Source organism: Podarcis filfolensis (genome assembly GCF_964270895.1).
Source record: "Podarcis filfolensis genome assembly, chromosome: 2".
NCBI classification, from domain to species: Eukaryota; Metazoa; Chordata; class Lepidosauria; order Squamata; family Lacertidae; genus Podarcis; species Podarcis filfolensis.
In genome coordinates this window covers 41,959,419-41,979,416 of record NC_139605.1, presented here as the reverse complement: position 1 = coordinate 41,979,416, position 19,998 = coordinate 41,959,419, and the positions used below count along the sequence as shown (strand labels likewise).

The 19,998-nt window shown below is 38.8% G+C and overlaps 1 protein-coding gene across 50 annotated transcripts in view; it reads left to right on the top strand.

Annotated features, from left to right (window-relative positions):
- SLMAP (sarcolemma associated protein) overlaps positions 1-19,998 on the top strand; it is a 92,803-nt gene that overhangs the window by 65,997 nt on the left and 6,808 nt on the right. For 20 of the 50 annotated variants that reach the window (XM_083603013.1, XM_083602968.1, XM_083602987.1 and 17 more), the window contains 9 exons: positions 1,213-1,269; positions 5,064-5,144; positions 5,363-5,422; positions 7,796-7,921; positions 8,517-8,591; positions 10,185-10,505; positions 11,792-11,909; positions 14,628-14,799; positions 19,455-19,589. In XM_083603013.1, the coding sequence (XP_083459139.1) occupies positions 1,213-1,269; positions 5,064-5,144; positions 5,363-5,422; positions 7,796-7,921; positions 8,517-8,591; positions 10,185-10,505; positions 11,792-11,909; positions 14,628-14,799; positions 19,455-19,589 (1,145 nt within the window). The remainder of the gene's footprint in view (positions 1-1,212; positions 1,270-5,063; positions 5,145-5,362; positions 5,423-7,795; positions 7,922-8,516; positions 8,592-10,184; positions 10,506-11,791; positions 11,910-14,627; positions 14,800-19,454; positions 19,590-19,998) is intronic. The other 30 variants (XM_083602986.1, XM_083602990.1, XM_083602970.1 and 27 more) reach the window with 2 other exon arrangements.

The window sequence follows — 19,998 nt, the reverse complement described above, 5'->3', positions numbered from 1 at the left end:
TGCAATCATGAAATGATGAAAATGAATAACATTTACTTAACCATAAAATAATCATTTGAAACCATTATTTCCTCAGCTCTCCAATGCCATTTTATTTTCCTACTTTTGTCCATTCAGAATAGTACAGAATGTGTGATCTCATTTTCTGCCACATCTGTCTTGTTCTACCTCTTCTTCTTTGACCCCTTAATTTGCCACTCTTCTTCCTATCTTTGTTCTCTCCACTGATATTTTCTTTTGGCCTCTTAGTCTGATTTTTCCACCTTGTCATGTTAACTTAATTTTATTTTCTTGCCTAGTCTGTGTTTGTGGTTCTCCCCCCCACTTGCCTCATTATTTTGCTAACAAAGCATAAGGCCACCATGCTTGTGTGCCCTCATCCAGTCTTCTTGTAATTCCCACTTACAAGTCTTATTGGGGATTGTTACTGGAAAAACACCACCAGGCTAAATACTGGTGTGCTGTCAACCAATTGCCAACTAATAAGAAGGACGCCTGATATATTCAATCCCTGCGCCTTCCCCAAAGTTCAGCAATGTAAAGCAATAGCTGGGTTGCAGGAAATGTGCACTAGAAGTATAAAACATTTCCAGAATTTCTCGTCTTTTCCCTCACTTCTGGACACTGTTATAGCAAGAGTTGAGCACCAGCTTTCAAAACTATTATTCCTGGTAAAGGAATGTGACCACTATGTAGTGTTAAGGCATATCTATGTTAGGCACAAAGAAAAAAGACCTCTGTACCAGAGGAGTATATTCCTGTAGGTGAATTCAGCCATAGTGTTAACTTGTGTGGGTATAAGGTCACTCTCAGGCTCCATAGGAGAACCACCCCTGCCCCCCTGGCAATATCAACTTAATTTTATATACTTTTCACTGCTTGCAAATTATATTTAATACCAGGTTTTAAAACTCTTCTGTTGTAGAATTTATAAATGTCTTTATTAATTTCAAAATCAACTTTCAGTTCAGTAGCTTGGGCTTGCTCAAATCTTTGGCAACATTTCCGTATTAATTTATCATCTTGTTTGTGCATAGATAATTAAGATTAAAATGGGTTTTGGACTGAAAAAGTTCCATTGATTCCAGCACAGAGAAGTGTGAGGTAATGTTGCCATGTTTAAATTTGGTCATGGAATGTGTATTAGAGACGTGTACAAAGAAATGCTTGCATAGTTTGAGCTGGGATAGTAACCCTTATTTTGTTCACCAGACAAGCTCATAGACGAAGGACATCTTTCCCGAGTGGATGAAACAAAGATCCTGAAAGGTTAGACTTATTAATTTGCTTTTGAGGCATGTGTCAAATGTTTGAATCTGTGTTTAGGAATTTGTTTTGCAAGTGTGAGGAGTGTTTGAGGGATTATAATACACCAAGCCTTACTGCTTGGTGTATTATAAAAACTACTTCCAAGTAAATGAATATAACAATACCAGTTTTTGTATTAGAAAAAAATATGAATGGAAAGAGTTTTGAAACATGCGCATTTGAGACTTAACTTGCATCTTATTACTTTTAACCTGGGAATTGTATTCAGTCCAGTTCAGAAAAAAAGGAAATTTAGTTACTTCAAAAGCATGTCTGTTACAAATTGTAATTAGTTGTGAAGTCATGGCATTTCTAAGATTTCCTGTGCAGTAAATTATTGATAAAATTTTCTGCACAACATGAACTATATTCAAGGTTTTAAAACTTTGCTGTTGTGGATTTCCTCAAACTGTATATATCACTTTTCGATAATCAAAATTTACATAATTCAAAGTGTGTATCCTTTGATTTTTAAACTGCCGTCTTTGAAAAATCACTGTTTTCAAATCCTGTATGCAATCACCCTCCAGTGTGTTCTTGTTTGTGCAAAGTGGAGGTAGCATGCCATATTTGGAAAAGAATGCAGACAATAAACACAAGTGTAACTTAATGCTTGCATGCCAGCATTATCTTGCTTAATGGCAAGTTATTTTTTCATTGATGTGTAATGCATTCTATCTATTTTTTAAAAAAGATTCTGTCATGAAGTTTTAAATAACTTCATATAGTTTTAAAACGAGACGAAAACTATGCAAAGAAGAAAACTAGGTAAAGAAAAGCCATTCTGGTAAAACAAAGTGAGTGTGTCACTTAGAATCAATTTCATTTAAACTGAACTGATATAATAGTATAATGCTATAAAAGGGAAGAGACTAATGCCTTTCCTATAGAGCAGGCATGTCCAACTCCCAATGATCTACTCCCACTATTAAAAAAACTGGCATTAATCCTCTCATTGGATTGACCAAAGTTGTTTAGCTTTTTGGGGGGAAGCCAAAGTTGTTGATCTGTTTTGGGGGAGGAAGACCCGTACGACTGGTTGGACATGCCTGCTCTAGAGAATTAATGATTTGTGTATAGAAGAGCCCAGGTTAAATCTCCTCTAGTGTAAAACAAAAGAAGTAGCAGATAAAGATGACTATCTCTGACTGGAACCCTGCAGAGCTATCACCAATCTAAGCAGATAGTGCTAGGCTACATAGATAAATAGCCAAGCCTAATATAAGCAGCTTCCTTTGATACTAAACTTAATATTGGACAATTGGTTATCCGTTCATACTGAAGCAGCAGGTAATAACTTTGAGAGAATTCTATGACAGTATCCTATAACAAAATCCATAACCTAGGTTTTTTAAAAATATTCCATTACTTGGGAATGTGAAATATTTTGTGGAATGACTTAGAATAATCTAGGAAAATATTGCAAGGTAATCATAGGGTCTGTGGTCTTGTGGCCATGGGAGAGTGGCCTTGTTGAATTACTCCATGTCATACAACAAGCTTCTTTGCAGCTCCCATCGATTTCAGAATCCTTTGCTCTGCCTCTTAAGGAGATGATGTTCAAGAAACATAAATACAGTTCTCCTTGAGCATGTAGAGTCAGTTAAGTGGATCTTTGCATCCTTGTGCATATTGTCGGGCCCTTTGTATTCAGCCTTTCCTGACATTTCGTATTGTTTATTTTATACTGACCCTTATAAAGTATATATTAAAAATAGTCTAAAATCAAGAATGAAACCCAGTGGTGGTAAACTGCTTTTTTAAACGCCTGTGTCTCAGATGACTCATCAAGATTTTGCACAGAGGATCCAGCTGTTTCTTCTATAACCATATAGGGAAATAATGAGTTGCATTCCTGCTGCTGCTGCAGAAAAAAAATCACAATAGTGGGCTAGCAAGAAATTTATTAGGATTTCAACATACTATGTTGTAAAATAAGATTGACAGGTCTCTTTAGTACCTTTATAGTAAAGTATTTTCATTAGCACACCTGTATTAAGGCTGATGGTTGCTATATTTGTTTATAATTCCACCTTATCATCTCTCAAGGTGACTTGGAATACCAAAACGAACATTAAAAAATAAAAACAAATTTTAAATCAGAAAAATTGCACCAAAACAGTAAAGGAAGCCACCAAAACAATTTAAAATGGTGCAAGCCAGTAAAGAGCCATTTTTTTACTCTTAGAAGCATTAAAGATAGGAGAGATAGGAGAGAGCAGGGCAGAGAGCAGGGGACATTGTCTGGTGCTAGAAGATAGTAAAGACTCTGTACCAAGTGCACTGGCATAGTTCATTATCTGGGATTAACCTAATTTAATAATCTAGCTGTTACATTCTAACACCAGTTGTATATTTAAATGTTCTGCAAAGGGGATCCCATGCATAACATTAATTATCTAGACTGGATGTTACTAGATATACTAGATATATAATTGTGGTCAGGCCATCTGCACCAAGAAAGGAGATATAGCTAATGCCTCATCTGAAACTAGTGAAAGATGTTTCATGGTATGACACCTGGCATCCAGCAACAAGGCTGGAGATCAAAAGTGTACAAGGTTATAGATAGGATTGTATGTAGGAGAATACCCCTTTCAAAACCAGCTTGATATCTCTTCCCTGATAGGCCAGTACCAACTGTACCACGGTGTTGTTTGGATTGCGTTTCAGTTTGTTAGCTTTCATCCAGCCCGTTACTTGGCTCCAGGCATCTGTCGTCCACAGCTGCACCTGGATCTGATAAAAAAGACGAGAGAGCTGTGTGCCATGCCTAAATTTATTGCAGAACTTTGCACAACCTCTCCCAGCAACTTAATGTAGCTCTTGAACAACATGGGAACAAAATAGAGCCTTGTGGAACACCATAGCACAAATACCATGGCACCAAGTTGCAGCACTTCCCAGTCAGATGGGTGCTGAGCACAATGTCCCCAGTCCCCATCATGGCAAGTTGATCTAGAAGGATACTGTGATCAGTTATATCCAAATCAGCTGAAATATCCAGAAGAATCAATAAGCAATCCAATGGCAGTATAGAAAATGGACATTTTTCACAACTGAGCCCCCCAGCTTTTCTGTACTGGCCCCAGCTTTTGGTCAGTCCTAGGGGCTTCAGACAACTTTTGAAGCTTCACTAGGTATATAAATGTGTGAAAAGGACAGAAATTTCAAGGTTCACCAAGACTTCTTGGATGTGAAAACATAATGTTGTTTTTAAATTGTTACATAGTGGAGCTTTTTAAAAAGTCATACTACTACTCTTTATGAAGCATCTTATTGTGCAAATGTTTTTCCTTACCCAGTGTAACTTGCTACAAAGCAGCGTTCATTCCTAATAGCTCTTTTCTTTCTACCATGTCACAATATCTGTATTGTTCTGGAAATGGTTTTCTGAGTCTCTCTCTCCTGATTTGATCCCAGAATTAGTGAACAAAGCAACTAACTTTACACTGGGTTCCAGCTGGCCAGAGAACAACTTTCAAACAAAAGGCTGAACTACGCATGAGGCAACTGCATCCTGTGTTGGATTGTTTAGTATTAAATATGTGACCTGGGGATATTTAATCCAGTTGGGAACAGGAGTGCAAAGGCATAAGAAAACATTGGTTTTCAGCGACTGTGATTTTTGTTTGTTTTCACCTCTGGGCTTTTATCAGGCATAAATACAGCTTGAATTGGTGTTAAAATGTTTTTTTTTTTTTTTGAGATATGTGTATACTTTAATGTAAGCAAATTTTAATTTTATTTTACAGAAAATCAAGCAAAAGCTAAAGAAGCTGAACTATCAGATACTCTTAGCCCAAGCAAGGAGAAAAGCAGTGACGACACTACAGGTGCATTTTGAGCATAAGTTTAAGTGTACTTTTATGTCAATGAGTACTCAGAAGAGGATTTCTAAAAAAAAGGGGGGGCTATTTAAAGTTTAGATAAAACTGTTTACATACTTCATTTTGTTCAGATGAGTTTTTCTGTGTTGCTGCAATGTTGAATGACCTAGCTATTCAAGTAATTTGCTTCTCAGAATGCTAAAATAACCTACTTTCTCATTTAGATGCTCAGATGGAGGACCATGAACTAAATGAACCCATTGCTAAAGTTGCCCTCTTAAAAGGTAAATTACTGTCTTCTTCATGTTTCAGATGGTATTTGTCAGGATTTTTTGTGTAATTCGCAAATATTTTAGTATTGGGTAACAATTTTGTTTACAGTCAATAATATTTTTTATTGCTCTTGCTGATGCCTCCACTGATGTATGTTCAATGCACAACTTTGAATCCTGTGCATGTTTTCCAGAAGTAAGCCCCACTAAGTTCAGTGGGGCTTACTCCAGTGTAGCTGTGCATAGGATTGTAATCTTAATGCATAGTTTAGAATTTATATATTCTTAGTTTGTAGATGAGCACATTTTCTCCTACAGTTGCTGAGATTAACTAGATTCCTTTTAGCGTCTCTGTAAAAATCTTCAGATTTTAGTTAACGCTATGAAGTCATTTCTACTTGGGAGGCATGCTTCTGGATTTTTCTTATTCTCATATCTTTGTCAACAAAACTGCTCATCAAGATGTCCTTTGGGGCACCGAATGAAATAATGAACTGCAAGACTTGATTCATTTCAAATAAACACCCAAGCGACTGTTAGTAATTTATGTATAAGCCCGACATAAAATGAAAACACAGAAATCAGAAACAGAAAACTTTCTTTTTGTTTCCTGTGTATCATGATGTATGGATGACTTTAATTCAAGGCAATTTTGTATCAGCAAGGGGAAAATATCAGTTTAAGTAACATTTAAACCGGGTTTACCTTTTTGTACCGTTTCTGAACACCTACTCATTAAAATACAGTGACAAAAGAGCAGGCTCTGCCTAAGTTCGCAAGTGCTCCTCCTTGTCATCCACACACATACTGAAGAAACCACATTAATAGCTGCTCAGTTTTAGGATTCAGAAATTTGAAAGCATCAGGTGAATTCATACGTCTGTCTATCAGGAAAGAGCACCTTAAAACACTCTACTTGTTTACTTTTTTATAATATGTGGCTAATCAAGGGGCAATGCGCAGAGGTCTGCACTGGTTGCCAATCTGCTACTGGTGTTACTATTAGTCATAGAATCATAGAATTGTAGAAAGGGACCCCGAGGGTCATCTAGTCCAACCCCCTGTAATGCAGGAATCCTGCCCACAGCCGTCCCTGGGTGGGCTCGAACCACCAACCTTTTGCTTAAGAGCCGGGCACACTGGCCCATTGTGGCATTGAATGTTGTCTATAAAGCCCTTAACAACTTGGGACCAGATTATCTATGATAATCCATTGTTAATCAGCCCGGCACCTTCACTGTATTCTTTTCAGCACCTGCTGAAAACATCCTTATTTAGACAAGCCTCATAGAAAGTTTCTATGAGTTTTCATCTGTTTTAGTCTATCTACTCTGTTGTGGTTTTAAATTATGCTATTCAGCTATGATTGAAAAGAAAATAAGCAATATTCTTGGATATGCCTTTGGGATACTTTCTGAACCTGTCATTTAGTGCATCCTGATTTTTCACCCCCAACTTTCTCCTTATCAAAGTTTGACACATTTTGTGTGTAAAGACTGGCTTATTCAAACTACAGAGTAATAGAAGCCTTGGTGGTGGCAACAATGGCGTAGCGTGGGGGGTGCAGGGGGGGCCGGCTGCACCGGGCGCAACATCTGGGGTTAGGGCAAATGCACAGGTTAGGGGGCGCAAATCCACGGTTTAGGGGGCGCAAATCCACGGGTTAGGGGGCGCAAATTACTTGCCTTGCCCCGGGTGCTGACAACCCACGCTACGCCACTGGGTGGCAAGCAGCAATATCCAGGAGAGAAGTGTAAAAGCTTTTGGCTAGGTCAGAATTATTTACTGCAGGTACCAGGACATTCTGGAAATGCATGAACGATGAGTGCAATTTGGGCGAAGATGTCTCCCGACTAGACTACACCCCTCTCTCACAACTAAAAGATCTGGTGTGCCTAGGAGTTAGCGATTCCACCGCTTTCTGCCTATAGAAGGGTATAGAGTATAGAAGGGGAAGCCAAGGATATCTCCTCGGCCTTACTAAGCCTTGCCTTGTCTTCTAGTAGGTATTTGGTGTGCTGAATACGCCATTCTTCTAGAAAAAAATTAATAATGAAAGAATAAAATTAGCATCAGCAGTGAAATGCCAAACCGCTTTGAGTGTATTTATGAAGAGTTGCTCATATTTGAAATGTTGCCACAACAGAATATGTTGTGACTTGAATTGCCTGCCTACATTATTCATGCGGATTTAAACTTTATTCTTGCATGCAGGGCTAGAGTGTATTGATATTTGACTTCCTAACAATGTTTTAATTTATTGCCTAACCTTTCTCTAATGCAATGAGTAGCTGACTAATTTTGCATGACTCTTTTAAGATCCTGTCTTCGCAGGGTAATGGTAATTTGCTAGAACTGATACTTTAAAGAAAAATGTTCTTTTAGCAGATGAATTGCAGGGTGCACAATCTGAAACTGAGACTAAACAAGAAATTCAGCAGCTGCGCAAGGAACTGGTTGAAGCCCAAGAGCTAGCTAAAACAAGTAAACAAAAATGCTTTGAACTGCAAGGTGAGATGAAGATTCCTTTAAATCTGCAGAGTACCCAGGAAATCATATGCCCAAGTACTTTAGCAACCAAACAGATAGTTAAATCTGTTTAGTCTGACAATTGTTATTAAGATACATGCATAGGGAATTTTTACACTCTCCATATCATGGAAGGGTAAAAAATAACAGCACAATCATACACACATCTGCTCAAAAGTAAGTCCCATGGAGTTGCTTGAAGCTACACTCCTATACCTGGGAGTAAGTCCCACTGAACTCAATGGAGCCTACTTCTGAGTAAACATGTATAGGACTGAACTATAAATTTGAATGTTTAATTTAAGCAATGGAAATAAATAAGCCTTTTTTATTGTCCATTTCATTTTGTTCCATAACATGGTAATATCATGGATGCATTGAAGGGAAGCGTTTTTTTAAAAAAAGCTTTAATAAAATGTATTAACAGCTAGCAGTGTAACATGATTATTTAAATATTTTGATTTACTTACATGGACTCTGACATTATTTTAATGAGCTACTAAAAACTAATTTCTAATGTTTTCCAAATGGTAAGCATAATGGAGCAAAACTTCAGATCCTGTCATTATACTTACAGCAATGTTAGAAGAAGAGAGAAAAGCTTATCGATTGCAAGCTGAAGAATCCACCAAGCAAATCCAAGTTCTCCAAGGTATAACACCCTTATGCAAAAGTAGAAAAGATGCAGATGATGCATTTGAATATGGCAAGGACATTACCAGAGTTTTGTTTCACTTTTAAAGAACTCCAGTTAAGGATTACATTCAAACTTGTGGTTCTCGCCTGAAACTGATAGGTTTCGGGGATTCTCCACCTCTCCTTTAAACCAAAGTGCATTTGTCGCTGGTACAGACAACATGACAAACCAACATTCAGGGAAAGTGAAACTAAATTCTGTTGAGATTATGAATACATATCTCCACCCACCCCAGATTTAAACAGCATTTTTTTAATGTACTCCAGCAGTCACTTTTGATTAGTTGCAGGAGATGAGATCAGCCGCTGCTGGAACATACAAGGAACTACTGTTTTGGTTTTTTAAAAATAGCACTTTTAAGGAGCATGGGTTGGTGTAGGTTAACAGCACCAATTCCTTTCTGAGAGTGGAGGTGCGAGGACGTTATAGCCTCTCCTTCCATCATTCTGTTGCCAGCAGGCTTTGGCTACCCAGCCCCTTCCTCAGAATTTCAAGCAGACTGTCCAGCAGTACAGTGGTACCTCAAGTTACAAACGCCTCAGGTTGCAAATGCTTCAGGTTACAAACTCCTCTAACCTGGAAGACTTACCTCGAGTTGAGAACTTTGCCCCAGGATGAGAACGGAAATTGTGTGCAGGCGGCACAGTGGCAGCAAGAAGCCCCATTAGCGAAATCACACCTCTAGTTAAAGACAGTTTCAGGTTAAGAACAGACCTCCGATTAAGTTTGTAACTAGAGATACCACTGTACATCTTTAGCTGTATGGTCAAGAAGATAGAGCTTAAGATGCAGACATTCCAGAATTAGAGCAATGCTAGGACAGATTGATGAACCAGGCAGGATGAGATCTGTCTGACAGCTTGCCCAATTCTGCATTGTGTGCCAAAAGAGTAATTGTCCTTGGTTTCCAATTTGTCTAAATACTTAAAACATAAAACTGAATCTAATCTAGGAATGGTGTTTTCATGAGATGATAGAAGTGTTGGAATTAAATCATTGGCCTGGTTTGCATATAACACTAAACTAGTTTATGTATTGAATTTATATACCGCCCTATGCCCACAGTTTATCACTGTGCGCATGAGCGGAAAGGAACCTGAGCAAAATCTCAGACTCACATGCTTGTCTTTCTCATCTCTGAGGATTTTGACAGAGTTCAGTTAGCTTTTGTCAAAACTTGGCTTGTTGTTACATACAAGCCAGAAATGCTGAATTAAAAACATTGTCTCTGATTCATATGACACAACAAACCAATGGAAAGTGGATAAAAAATTATGCCCAAATACTTTCCCTGGCCATGATGCTTTGCTCAGGCTCATTCTTGTTTGTGCATGTAGCACTAAACCATGGTTTAGCGTTACACGTAAGCATAGCCAGTCTGTTTGCAGCCGGGTTCTTACACCCATCTTTCTTTTGTTTTCTTAACTTCTTTTTAAAAGTAAAGTGCTAAAGTTCAGTCAGCTTCCATTTATAGAGCTCCAAATGGCTGACATGAATTTGCCTACCCAACCTCCTTAAGAAAATCTGATTTCTTGTAAATGTTTACAGCTCAGCTGCATCAGCTGCAGGAAGATATTGAATGTCTTCGTGAGAAAAAGGAGAGTGAGATCTCCAGTACTCGAAATGAGTTGCTTAGTGCTCAGAGTGAGATGCTGTTACTGCAACAAGCGGCCGAGAAGGCTGCGTCTGAAAGGGAAACAGATGTTGCTGCTTTACAAGAAGAGCTTCAGAAAGTAAGGGCTGAGCTTGAGCGGTGGCGCAAAGAGGCTTCAGAATACGAGAAAGAAATCGTCAGTCTGCAAGCCAGTTTTCAACTACGATGTCAGCAGTGTGAGGATCAGCAGAAAGAGGAGGCCGCCCGGTTGCAAGGTATGGCACTAGATGGACCTCTTAGTTTGATCTAGGAAGAATATACCTATAGTCCTTTGTCCTTTGCGCTTTAAATGACACATATAAGTTTAGGGGCTTCTGCAGTCCACTGATGCAGCAAGATGAAGATATGTGACTGTAACAGAAATTAATCTCTAGTAGGCTTTGGTTCAGCAGTGACCCGTGCGATCCGTCTGTACAGCTATTTCTATGCAGACACTTTATCTGGAATCCCTAAAAACATCTTAAAGGTTTGGCAAGCTACAGCAACAGGTTTGTATCGTAGTATATCATCCTTGAAATATCATCCTTGAAATATCTTGACTCCCAACTGCTGTTGGTTGGGTTGAACCATTGCAAGAAATCAAAACTGATGAAATGCTGCTGAAACTTTATAATGTAATATTTGAAAACAAGGCACCAGAGAACCAGGTTATACAATATATAGCACCTAACTGTGTTATGACATTGTGCTACAGTGTTAATGTTGCATGCGTATAAAGCTGCACCAACAAAATGGTCTATTGTTTTGTGCTAATTACTTACAGTGAGATTTCTTTTTTTTTTTAAACCACGTCCAACTGGCCTCTCCAGAATTATTTCATTCATTCTGTGCTAATTGCACTGATGAGTGTTTTTCAAAATGTATTCAAGCTTCTAATTGTTTGCCTCGATCAAACAAATGCTATCTCTCAACTCAGAATGATCTGTTTCCATGACTACAATATTATACACAACCAGCTGTTTCTATCTATAATATCATTGATAAAATCCTTAAGTTTTCTGCTAGCATATGTACCTGCATTGTTGTCTTATCTTTAGGGTGATTTTTTCCACGCCCTCTGAAGTTAAATCATTATATTTTCTAGTAAATTGGTGTGATTATGATTCCACCATTTCTGAAACCATGGAGAGCTGTTGCCAGTCAGTGTAGACAAATTTCCGAGTTAGTTAAATTCAGTATAAAGCAGTTTCTAGGTTCCTGTTTATTGTGGCATTTGGTAATTATTTAGTACCGTGACCTCTCTATCGGTAGTTCCTGAAACTGTGTGAATGGCTTTCAATGGAAAATTAGTTTAGCATATAGTAGTGCTAATTTGGGTGGGTCAGGTTTAAAGGAATTTAATGTGTCACTATGAAGACTGGCCTCAATTTTTACCACAAACTGGGCATATAATTATTATGTCAAAGATATTTTAGAATAATTGCAGATGTTACTCGAACACCTTTGAAGATCCCAATTTTCAGTCCACTTTAATGGGTAACATAGCATTACTTGCTTGTAGGTGAACTTGAAAAGTTGAGAAAGGAGTGGACTGTTCTTGAAACCGAATGCCTTTCATTAAAGAAGGAGAACTCTTTGCTTGCATGTGAACTTCAGCGACAGGAGAAGGAGCTCCATAAGTAAGTGCTGCTGAATCTTATGGCGAAGTCCATAGATGTTGGATGGGTGAATCCCAGTCTTACCATATGGTGATAGTTCCTTAAAATTGGGCACTAATTTTGAAAATGTATTTTAAATGAAAATAAGGTTCCCTCCTACAAGTGGCAGTATTCGCAATACCCTGCGCTGTTTCTTTAGCAGATTTGGTCCAGAGTCATTTAGTACATCTAAAGCGCTAGACAATTTTTGCTTAGGAATTCCCAGTGATTTGCCCTAATCTGAAAAAGAAATAGAAAAGTGTACTATTGGTGACAAGATCTTTCTCTCCAACCCCCCCCCCCCAACTTCAAACAATTTAAAGCAGGCATGGGCAAACTTGGCCCTCCAGATGTTTTGTAACTACAATTCCCATCATCCCTAGCTTACAGGACCAGTGGTCAGGGATGATGGGAATTGTAGTCTCAAAACATCTGGAGGGCCGAGTTTGCCTATGCACTGATAGCTAAGAGATTGGTCCTTTCACTATCAAAGGTCCTCACCATTCAATGAACTGAGCATTGAAAATGAAGAACCATTAGGACAGGCTGTGAAATAATAAAAAGCTTTCAATGGATGCAGTAATTTCTGGAATTTTCTGAATGCCATACATTCCATGAGACTTTAATCAAGAATTTCCTAACTACCCTTGTGGTCAGGGTTGTTGTTGGGATTTATTTTTCTTCTCTCCCTTTTTGGAGGTTCTGGAAATTATTAGGTAAGATAATAACATAACGAGACAGGAGGGAATGTTGAAGGATAGAAGTTGAGTGGAAGCTAATATGTTTTAATTTTCATTTAAAACTTTTAAGTTTAAAATACTCATTAGTAGCAGGATTCAAAGATGTGTTTTGATTTTGGAAAATGCTGACTAAAATACATCTTAACAGATAAAATGGAATGCATTTGAATGCCAGTTTGCAAATAACGTGAAGGTCACTTTGTATAAATATTTTCCGTATGATTCCCCCCACCCCTCCCTGCTACATGACTTAAAGGTCATAGCATATGTAGCCTTGGCTACATTTTAGAGAATTGCCAGACTAATTCCATGCTTTGCAGTCTCCAGCTGCTGCACTGAATCAGAAGCGGGGTGGTCTTCCATTGCAAGCAAGACATCAAAAGTCCTACTGGGCATACAAGAAGCCCTTTACACGGCCTAAAGTAGTTTTTCTTGGTTGCTTCACTTGTGTTGCAGACACCTCATATTCTTTACCATGACTTAATACTTTCTCTTTTTTAACATTGGAAGGATTGCCTATGTTGTGGTATGTTTTCATTATCTAGCATTAAAATTTAGAAACAGTAGGCCCTGCAACAAAATACTGCAATGTAGCTTCACCTTCAAACAAGAGTACAGTGGTACCTCAGGTTACAAACACTTCGGGTTACAGACTCCGCTAACCCGGAAGTAGTACCTCAGGTTAAGAACTTTACCTCAGGATGAGAACAGAAATGGTGCAGTGGAAGCAGCGGCAGGCCCCATTAGCTAAAGTAGTACCTCAGGTTAAGAACGGTTTCAGGTTAAGAACAGACCTCCGGAACGAATTAAGTTCGTAACCAGAGGTACCACTGTACTCTGTTCCATCCTCTTAAACCAGGGCCTTCCACTTCCCTGTTTTTCTTTTCGAACTTGATGATAAGCTTTCCATGGCTTCTGGACAGTTCTTGCTCATCTTCACATTAGGCTATATTTTGGAAGGAAGGGGTCTTGTAGTTATGTAAACTGTGGTTGTCCCAAGCATGTTGCTGCTTCCTTCCTTTTTCCAGCCGCCCTTTGTTGGCAACATTCCTGTTGGCACTCACCACCTGTGTTTGCTATTAGAGGAAGTTATAATTATTTACGTGTTGCCGGGACGCCTTCCACATGTTGGTTATATATAAGGAAGATGATTGTAAAGAAAGGTTTTAGTTAAAAAGGCAGGTGAATGCCAGCTCTGGTTTCTGTTCTCAGCTGGTTTAATTTTATTTGAACATTGGGCCGCTTTGCACATAAACCCTAAACTATGGCTTAGCATGATGTGAACAAGCCTTGGATTCTTACACTCTTCTTTTCCTTCAGTGAAGCCACAAGGAAGAAACCGAAAACTTCCACTTCCATTTTAGATTACTCACAAATTAATATGTAATCTAAACCGTAAAGTGTCATTAATCTTCACTGTAGCTAATTGAAACAACTCAGCTTCATGAATTGTGGTTTAAAGTTGATTTGATTCAACTAACCATACTTAATATTAATCAGTTTGTCCAGATTCAGAAGGACATTAAAATGTGTCTAATCTAAAACAGGAGCAGAACCTTCCGGATTCTTCCACATGGTAGCACTAGAGGAGCGGGGGTGCATGAATCTGAGGCTCACTACAATTCATTCTCATAACACTAAACTATGGTTTAGCATAATGTCCAAAGCATTCCATTATCTATATTTTTATTTTGGTGTTGTGTCAATTAAAAAACATTTATTTTTCCTTCTTGAAACTTGAAGCTTGAAACTTCATTATGCATTTGTTATGGAACTTTGTATGCAGTATGCCAGAGCACCAGTACTGTGTTCAGTTATAGGGATACTGTGGGTGCATAGTGCTGCACATGTTATAAAGTGCTTGATTCTGAGGAGGGGAAATAGATGACATGTTGATTAAAATTATTTGTTTCTAAACATGTAGTATTCCTTTGGGGTTTGCCCTTCTTTTCTTTCACAGCTCTCAACAGCAGAGTTTAGCGCTTAACAGTGACCTGAGTGTTCTTGAGCTGACACGAAAGGAGCTTGAAAATAAAATGGGGTCTTTGAAAGAGCAACATCAGCGAGATGCAGCTAGTCTAAAAACCCTTCTTAATGAAGCAGAGAATCAAGCTAAGGATGCTCAAAATGAGGTAGATATCAATAAATTCACGTTCGTCTTTATCACTGCTTTGTATGTCTGAAAACAATTGTTCTGTATTCCATCCACCCTGTGGGGACCCTGACTGTTGTTCTCTGCTGCCCCCTCAACAGCATTCTCCCCTTAGCTGCATTTGGATGTAACACAAATCTACAGTTTAGCTCTGGGTTCCTTCTCCTCTGTTCCTACTGCAAGGAAGGGACAGAAAGTTTTTGCATCCATTTTGATTATTCATAGTAACTCATTTCACCCAAATTAAGAATTGTGGTTAGTGTGAACTGGTCTGGGTATACAAGCCAAGGTATACACCATGGTTTTAAGCTGGGTTTCCCTAAACCATAGTTAACACTAACCACAACGCAGACGTAACGCTAACTGTGGTGAGCTGGAAATGGAAGCAAAAGCCTCCATTCTCCTCCTTGTGGCTGTTCCAGGGGAGAAGGGGGAAGTGGGGAGCATGCAAGCCCTGGAGCTCATGCAGGTATGAACAAGGCCTTTGGGAGACAGACAGGTTTTGGAACTAAAGAGATTTGAAAAGCAATGGTGCAGGAGTTGCCATTAGTGGGTGTGGATGGGGAATAGATAACCCAGCTGAGTTGATGTGAAATAATTCTGTGTGCATTGTCTCTCAAAACTGTCTGAGTTAAGCATGCTCTTCTGCTTGTTGAGATGTACTCTAATTATTTTCTTTTCTTTTTTAAAAAAGGTTTGTTAATGCTTATTCACTTGTCTTTATCTATCTAATCAATCCTGCCCTTCGGCAGCAAAAGGCTCCTAGAGTTGCTTACAACTCTACAAACTGGACCGACCCTGCCTTCAGACGTAAAGCCCTTGACTTTCTCCTTTTGTTAGGGCAAATATGAAGATGCACCTGTGAACCTAATTAGGGCTAAAGCTGTAAAGTGCACATTGAGTTCAGTTCCTACAGTTACTTCATGAGATGATTTTTGCCTTTTCAGTTTCATATGAGAAGTGTCCACATTGATGTTGTTTTATATTTACAGCATCAGGTTAAAGATTTGAAAATTGCCTGGTAGTGGTTGATGCCCTGTGTGGCAAAATCCATAATAAAAATGGCACACAGTTCACCTCACGATAACTGTGCCACATTCAAAACGAACCTGGGTACCGAGCCTCCTTCCATTTCCAACTTTTGTAGAGAGTGAGTAGAGGAAAGTAGGAACAAATTCATATTATTTCTTTATTCTCTGCACTGAAGAGCTTAGGCACATTAGATCCTGAGGGAGGCTTTGAACTTTGTGATAGAAATTCAGCTTTCTGTAAAGATTAAAGCGTTCAAATTGGTTTTGTAGTCAAGGCAATCATTTTCCTTAACAAATAGGAATGCACGTCTATTAAGGTTAGTGGGGTTTTTTGGTAGCATTTGAGCTTGCTAGAAAGCGCATAAAGTAAGCATTAAAAGCCTTCCAGAAAGTGCCTCATGCACAGACAATGGAGGTGATGAACCTTCAGTAGCTGTTTTGTTTCTTCATTAACATTACTAGGAAAGCATTGGTTGACCATTTCCATTGCACTTTTCGAGCCCTTCCCTTGTTATCATTTCATTTGCCATCTGAATGCCATTTTCATATTTATTTTGTAGTTGGGACTAATGGGACTGTATATTTTGCCAACATTTTGGCTTTCAAAATTCACTAATACAGTGGTGTTACTTAGTTGTAGTGGACACTATTTATGCTTTTGCAGAGAAAACTTTTGCTTCTACAGGGAATTCAGAACACTCTGTTTGTCTACTTTTTAAAACCTTGAGGGGTGTGCTATAATATATAATATGATCCATAATTTGGGGCCTTAGCACTACAATGAACTATGGTGGATTTCACATACTTGCCGTAAGGTTTCTTTAAAATGGGGTTCTATACTTCTCTGGGTAAATATGTTTTTGGCCACTGGAAAGAGAAATGCCTTTCCTGGCAGGAAGTTATCTTTCAGTTTTGGTACTCTTGGGTTACATTTTGATGGAGAAGCTTGATTCCAAATTGTGTAGTACTTTATAAAGAAAACTACAGAACTTTGTGACATAAAAGACTTCTCTGAGTAGACCCGCAAAAATTAACAAACCTAGGTTAATATTCGGCCTACTCAGGGTAAACCCAGTGAAGTTGATTGATGGATAAGACTAATTTAAGTTCATTAATTTTAACATGTCTACTCTGAGTAGAACTTAGTTGGGAACAGCCCTAAGCTTTTTTTTTAAGTGTGACATTCTCTTTCCATATATGGAAAACTTATCTCCTGCCCGTGGCCCTCCTTCCATGACACTGTTCCTCTCTGATCTTCTCTTACTATGCTTATGGTCCTTAAAGGTAGACAGTTGTACTGAATTTGCTGATGTGCAAACTTTCTCTTATTTTTGAAAAAATGTTGAAAACAAATAGTAAACACCTAAGAGGCTTTCAGTCTGATTAAAGTTTTGCAGATGGTGGAATTGATTTTGTGCCATACTTAAATTTACAACACAAGGCAGTTTATAAAACTCCCGATAAAAACATTTAAAAAGTTTGGGGACTGGGGAAAGGAAGTGCATTGTTACTTACTTTGTGGCCATTCAGTGCATTCCATTCCCACAAGCCACAAATCCCAAAGCAGAGCCTGTGCTGGTCAGCTGCCCATCTGCATGGAAAAAAGGTGTGTTTATCCAAGGACTGAATGTTGAGCTACTGTGTGATACATGAGCTAAGATGTGATGTTCGTGTACTTACTGACCCACACTCCCATCCTTCTTTTTCTGTTCCTGAGACAGAAATAGTCTAACTCATCCCAGCTTGTTTTTTGTAGTTGGTTGTAGACTTAGGGTTGGTGGCACATTAGTAAAGCAGGGCTGGGCAACCTTCTTGGCTCCATGGGCCAAATCTGTGGACCAAATTTGACTTGTGGGTGGGCCCATACCCTGTCAATTACATAATGCCATTATATCACATCACATGATTGGCAGATGGGCACCTCTGCCCACCTCTCAAAATCCTTTGCATGGGATTTCCAAGTGCCCAACTTCCACCTGGGAAGTTGCAGCATCTTCAAAACACCTTGAGTCTCAAATGGAAGTTGGGGGTCTTTTAAAGCCCTTTGCGAAAACTCTCTTTGAAGCATCCCCATACACTTCCTTTAAGGGGGGGGCGGAGAGAAGAAGCTCCTCTTCCTTGCTGGCACCTGCATGCCTGTTTGCTTGAAGGGAAAACACTGAGCTGCTTCAAAGAATGCTTTTGCAAAGGGCTTTACCATCAGCTGATCAAATCTTGCTGCCTTGGCTGTGCAATCCTGTTTCCAGTTGGGAGCAGGTTGTGCAGCCAATGCAGGGTTAAATTCTTTCCTCTTGCCTGTTGGCTGACATCACCAGTGACATCAGCTGATGGGCAGGTGGGAGTAGTTTGGAGAGGATAGCCTCACAGATCAAAACTGGCCCATGGGCCACCGGTTCACCATTCTGACAATATTTTTTGTAATACAATGGTGGGAATTTATCTGGAATAAGTTATAAACTTTTTCAGGTGAGCTGAAAAGCATCAGCTGGGAAAATGGTATTAATTGTCTCACTGGTTGTCTTCAGTTTTTTCTTTGAGTCAAAAATGTTGGGAGTGGCTGTATTTTTATCAAATTAGGCATGAGGTTTTCTCTGCTGGAAAGAATTTGGATGACATTTCTGGAAGGATGTCTAATAAAATGGAAAGACATGCAACTTTTGATCTAGAATAAAAAAATCGTTGCACCATTTCTAAAGCCACATCCCAAAAGGAAATACATTTAAACCAAATGACATATGTTACGGTCTAGAATTTTCAGCAGAAAAGCATCATGAACAGCTAGATTTTATCTTTAGGGAATTTGAATAGTGTCTCACATCTTGAGCAGGTGCTGTTATTAATTTCAAGCAATGTGAGAATTATTGTATAAAAAGCTTTAATCTAGATAAATGAATATTTTCTAGCATGGAATAACTTGTGAAGTACAAAATTAAATATGAAACAAAGGTTTATATAGAGAGTTGTAAGTATCTAGTGGAAAGGAGCAAAACTGTAATACAGGCACCATGCAGTTTTATTAAAGGAATCAACAGGATTCAGTATTGCAGCAAACCTGTAGCTGCCAAACCCTCTTCTCCTCTTTCATCTCCTGTCTCCCACACATAAAACAGATTACATGACATGATTGCATTCCCCCACTGCTGGGAGAGGAGCAGGAAATGCTGGGTCTAATTCTGACATGAAGGATTTGTATTGTACTTTGACATTTTCCTCTCACTTTTTAGCAAACAACAACAAAACACAAGTGATAACAAGATAAACCTTATTCTAAAATTACGGGGGAGGGTGGGTTATTGAGGGAATTAAATGAGGAAAGGAGAAAACCATGACAGCCACCTTGAGCTCCTTGGAAGAAAAGGGTGACTATAAATGCAATCAATCAATCAATCAATCTTAGTGCAGGGGAATGAACATGGACCAGTTTACTTTTTCCTGAACTTGATTCCAGTATAGCAAAAACTAAATTGCTGCCCTGCCCAAAACATACATATTAATATCCATGCAATATTTTATTAAAAAGGATAGACACATCTCCCAAAGTTACTTTAACCTCTTAAATCTAGTTTAAATGGGTCTGTAGTATATGTGTTTTCTTTGCCTTTAGTATGAAAAGACACAGACCATACTCTCAGAGCTGAAGTCGAAGTTTGAAATCACTGAGCAGGAAAAGCAATCAATCACAGATGAACTCAAGCAGTGTAAAGACAACCTGAAGCTGCTACAAGAAAAAGGAAATCATGTAAGTCTGTATAACACGTGTGCCAGGTTTTTGTTATTTTATTTCCACCGCGAGATTACTAGCCATGCCTGATGAAGGTTTGGAAAAAGCATTTTGCGAAGTTGCAGGAATTTCATGAAATCAGTGGCCCATAAACATCTCCGGCCCAATACAATCTAATGGAGCAACTCTAATATTGGGGGTGGGATGCTACCTTCCATAGGGGAAAACTGACCTGGAAATACTTTCCCCATTCAGATTTGAATGTGAAGGGGAGAATAATTCTGAGGCTTTATTGAGTCCCAAAGTTCTTTTCTGAGCCTGGATCTGAAGAGCCTTTGCCAGAATTTCTATCCATTTCCTCCTCTGAAATATTCAACCCTTACAAAACTAGCAATTTGGCCAGTGGAGATATTCCATTAGCCATAAT